Source organism: Solanum tuberosum, unplaced genomic scaffold (assembly GCF_000226075.1).
Source record: "Solanum tuberosum cultivar DM 1-3 516 R44 unplaced genomic scaffold, SolTub_3.0 contig00175, whole genome shotgun sequence".
Taxonomy (NCBI): Eukaryota; Viridiplantae; Streptophyta; class Magnoliopsida; order Solanales; family Solanaceae; genus Solanum; species Solanum tuberosum.
In genome coordinates, this window is record NW_006240609.1 from 1 (window position 1) to 4,037 (window position 4,037).

Here is a 4,037-nt window from a genome sequence, read left to right on the forward strand (position 1 = left end):
TCCTTTTTCCCTCTTTATTCTTGGGATAGATTACATAATTTTATCTTATACTTTGTAAGAGATCTTTCCATTGCATTCGAATCACTCTATTTAATTACATCTCCCAAAATTAACATTGCAGGTTAGAGCAGTCCACTCTGGAACTGCTACGCTCAAGGATGCTACTTCAGAAGCTATAAGGGATTGGGTTACAAATGTTGAAACAACTCACTACATACTTGGATCTGTTGCAGGACCACACCCTTACCCCATGATGGTTAGGGACTTCCATGCAGTGATTGGTAAAGAAACAAGGAAGCAATCATTGGAAAAGTGGGGCGGGAAACCAGACGTGCTTGTTGCATGTGTTGGTGGAGGTTCAAATGCTATGGGACTCTTTCATGAGTTTGTTGATGACAAAGATGTGAGGTTGATTGGGGTTGAAGCAGCAGGTTTTGGTCTAGATAGTGGTAAACATGCTGCTACTTTAACAAAGGGAGAGGTAGGAGTATTACATGGAGCTATGAGCTATTTACTGCAAGATGAAGATGGGCAGATAGTTGAGCCTCATTCTATCAGTGCTGGGTAATAACTTGAACTTTTCTCGTTATCAAAGTGCTCATATTTCATTTACAAAATCCTGAGTGTGTACACTTGACGCTACCAAAATAAGTATATTCGCCCAAAATCAAATCTTTACATCTTCCAAGTTCTAACTGGTTTATTCCCCTGACGGATTATTAGATTGGATTACCCTGGAGTTGGGCCAGAACACAGCTTTTTGAAAGATCTGGGGAGAGCAGAATATTATAGCATCACAGATGAGGAGGCTTTGGAAGGTGATAAATGATTTCACTTGTTCTTTGTTCTAAGCTTTACATATGATTTTGTTCCTCGTTGAAGTTATTATTTTCTCGTTTGGTAACCGGCTTTCACTTTTGATGTATCTTACAAACCCATTCATCTTTCACTTATGCCTCATGTTTTCAGCCTTCAAAAGGTTATCTCGGTTAGAGGGTATCATCCCCGCTCTAGAAACATCTCATGCTCTGGCCTACTTAGAGAAGTTGTGTCCAACTTTACCGAATGGAACTAAGGTCGTGCTTAACTGCAGTGGTAGAGGAGATAAAGATGTTCAGACTGCTATTAAATATTTGAAGGTTTGATGGAGAAGTTGGTAATACTTATCCCAAAGAGTTCTTTGTACTTTAAAGGTAACTTAAAAGAGTATTTTCTGTTTTATGGCACAACAAATTTTGTAAGTTAAATAAGATTGTTGTCGAAAATTTTGTTGATAGAGCTGTTGATTCATGAACCCAGAACCCAATTCTCTTGATTGTTAAAAGGTCCATATATACTTCTCGTCACTTGGTTTCTAACTTTCTACTAGTGGTGTTTCCACCAGGAAGTATGTGTTTTGTTCAGATTCTTCGATATGTTCATGAGCCAAATTTCACCTTAATCGGTGTCTGATCAATCTATGTCAAACATGGAGTGCTAGTTAAGGCAATCATGCTGTTTATTTGAGCCAAATTCTGCAAGGTTTATGCTTAAATAAACTAATTTATACCACTCTCAACCAAGTATTCAGTTTATTAGTACACTTGTTGATGTCTCTACGAATAATAACAAAACAGGGAAACCAGCCTTAGTAACTCTATAGGATTTGAGTTAATTCTAACTCATTATTGCTATCTACATACTCATAAGTTCCATGCTCAACCCAAAGTGAGGGTAGACCGAGGATCCTGAGAGACGTTATCGCAACACCTCAAGGTTCTCTTCAACGTCTTTTATCCCTAATGCAGTATGCAAATTCCACTCTTCATTGTTTTGCCTGCATAACATTCAAAGAGTTTTAAGTTAGTAGAGGACAAGCAATGAAAATGACGAAAAAATGAAACTAGCGCAAAAAAATACAGGAAAACCAGAGAAAGAGCAGCAAATCACGAGCATTATCGAAGAGGGATCCGTTTTGAAAGATTGGTGATACAAGAAAATGCAGAACCATGGTTTATTGCACACCAACAGTGATAACAAAAAAACACCTCAATCCCAAACCCCAAGCTAGTTGGAGTCGGTTATATGAATTATCACCTCCGTATGAACTCATTTCATTCCAATATTTTGATGGAAACACACTTGGCATCAAGTATTTTTCGATATGGTAATTTACGTCCCTCCAATCGCCACTCTATTCATTTTAGCACTAAATGATTTGCCTTCGTTGAGAAAAAGACGGTTTCTAAGTTTCGAATAACAAATAGTACAATTATGATGTGCTAACCCAAAAGAAGAAAGGGAAGGAAAGATGCACACACATATAGAGAGGAACTAAAAAGATCCCAGTGAAGATTGTTGTGCAAAGGAAGGGAAAGTAGCTATCTCTCATTCTAGTTTGCTTGCCGTTCAAGTGGAAAAAGCTATAGACTTCAAAAATTTATATCAAGGAAAGAACAATCAATCACATCTGATACAGAAAGGCAAAAAATGAAATTATCACCTGTGAGTACAAGAAAGTTCCAAGAATTGCAATGGCAGCTCCAAGAGCGTTGACTGGCTGGACGGGTGTACGGAAGATAATGATGGAAGAGACAATTACTGATATACGTTTCATGGTGTTTCCAATACTAAATGTCAGAGGAGAGATCTCATCCAAAGACATGTATGAAACTTGATTGTAGAGGTGATAAAATACACTCTGGGCAGCCATCCACCTGTTATCAATAAACATTCACCACATTAAACACCAGTCAACACCAAACCTAAATTAAGTATGTGATGCAACTGATTTCACAAAATCCTTCCTCCTCACATTCTTAATACCAATTCACTCACTCACATAGATTGAGAAGAGGGAAAGCTAAGCTACAGTTAAGTGTAGTAAAATTCAGATGAAGTGAAATATGTACTGCTCTTACACACAACAACTTACGGGAATCAATAACGATGACAAATATCTCAATCTCAAGAAAGACCTTGTCGCTCTATTTAAGCATGTTCCATAATATTGATAAACCTAGTTTTCTTTAGCACTAAAAGTTCTCTACATTTTCAATTGACATATAAATCTCTAAAATGATTAAAACTACTGTAGTCAAATGTAGTACACTCTTTGTTTCAATTTAAGTGACGATATTAGTATTTGTGGAATTAAATAGGTTCTTCCATGACCACACCTTTCTTAAATATTTTGATTTATCACCTAGTATGACATATAAAGTAGTAATTTTTATGTAGTTTCCAAATATGTAAATTTTATTTCCAAAAGCTTAAATAATTGAATACTTTAACCCTCGTACTCTGAACCTTGCCACATAAAGTGTAAGGAAGGGAGTATTATTTAACCGGAGCCATTTATGGCAAAGTGCTGATGACACAAAATGTAAAAACAGATAGGATGGATGGCAGTCATGTGATTACCAGACGATCTGGGGACCAATTTGAGATACAGCCTTTTCAAATCCTAGAGCCCACATTTGTGGTCCCTCAACAGCAATGGCAAATGGTGTGAGAATCAACAAAGACAGCATAGACAAGCAAGCATAGTAGTTCATCCCACTAACAGACTTCCCCTTCATACCCTTCTTGGAGAATATATTTCTGAAGACAAATGCCACATTCGAGATCATAGCCCCCGAGAAACCTAACGTGGACAAACCAACAAAAACAGATAAAATCATCAGCAAACAAATTCATAAGAAAAATTGTGTTCAACACTCAAAACCAACTAAATTGTCAAAGACATCACTAAATGTCAAGGCCACTACCCCCTTATTAAACAAAAAACAGGCCAGCCTAGTAAAAACTCAGATACAATTTCATCCATAAGGAAGGTCTCTTAGAAATACAAAATGATTGAATGCATCACATAACGATCCTTCCATTAATTGAAGAATTACCAAACTCGAGAAGTCTGAATTACCTGAGAGAAAGGGTCATTTCCTGGAATAAGTCAAATTGTGGTATTTGGTTACCAAAAAATGTTTTCTTTTCATGGAAATTTTGAAAAAAGATCATATCATCTTAGTTGCGCGGACTCTTCACTTTTGATGCCG

The 4,037-nt window shown here is 36.9% G+C and overlaps 2 protein-coding genes across 2 annotated transcripts; one reads left to right on the forward strand and one right to left on the reverse strand.

Moving 5' to 3' along the window:
* Positions 1-94: 94 nt before the first annotated feature.
* Positions 95-1,346, forward strand: LOC102580186 (tryptophan synthase beta chain 2, chloroplastic; the record flags this gene model as incomplete). Its single annotated transcript, XM_006367988.2, has 3 exons — positions 95-564; positions 724-818; positions 970-1,346. Coding segments are annotated over 3 exons (741 nt in total), but the record flags the coding sequence as incomplete, so codon positions are not given.
* A 166-nt stretch (positions 1,347-1,512) lies between these two features.
* LOC102579861 (glucose-6-phosphate/phosphate translocator 1, chloroplastic-like) lies at positions 1,513-3,677 on the reverse strand. The gene is made up of 3 exons (XM_006367987.2): positions 3,403-3,677; positions 2,483-2,696; positions 1,513-1,816 (listed from the first exon to the last, which is right to left on the reverse strand). The coding sequence occupies exons 1-3, from the start codon at positions 3,660-3,662 to the stop codon at positions 1,805-1,807; spliced, it is 486 nt and encodes a 161-aa protein (XP_006368049.1). The 5' UTR covers positions 3,663-3,677; the 3' UTR covers positions 1,513-1,804.
* Between the last annotated feature and the right edge of the window lie 360 nt (positions 3,678-4,037).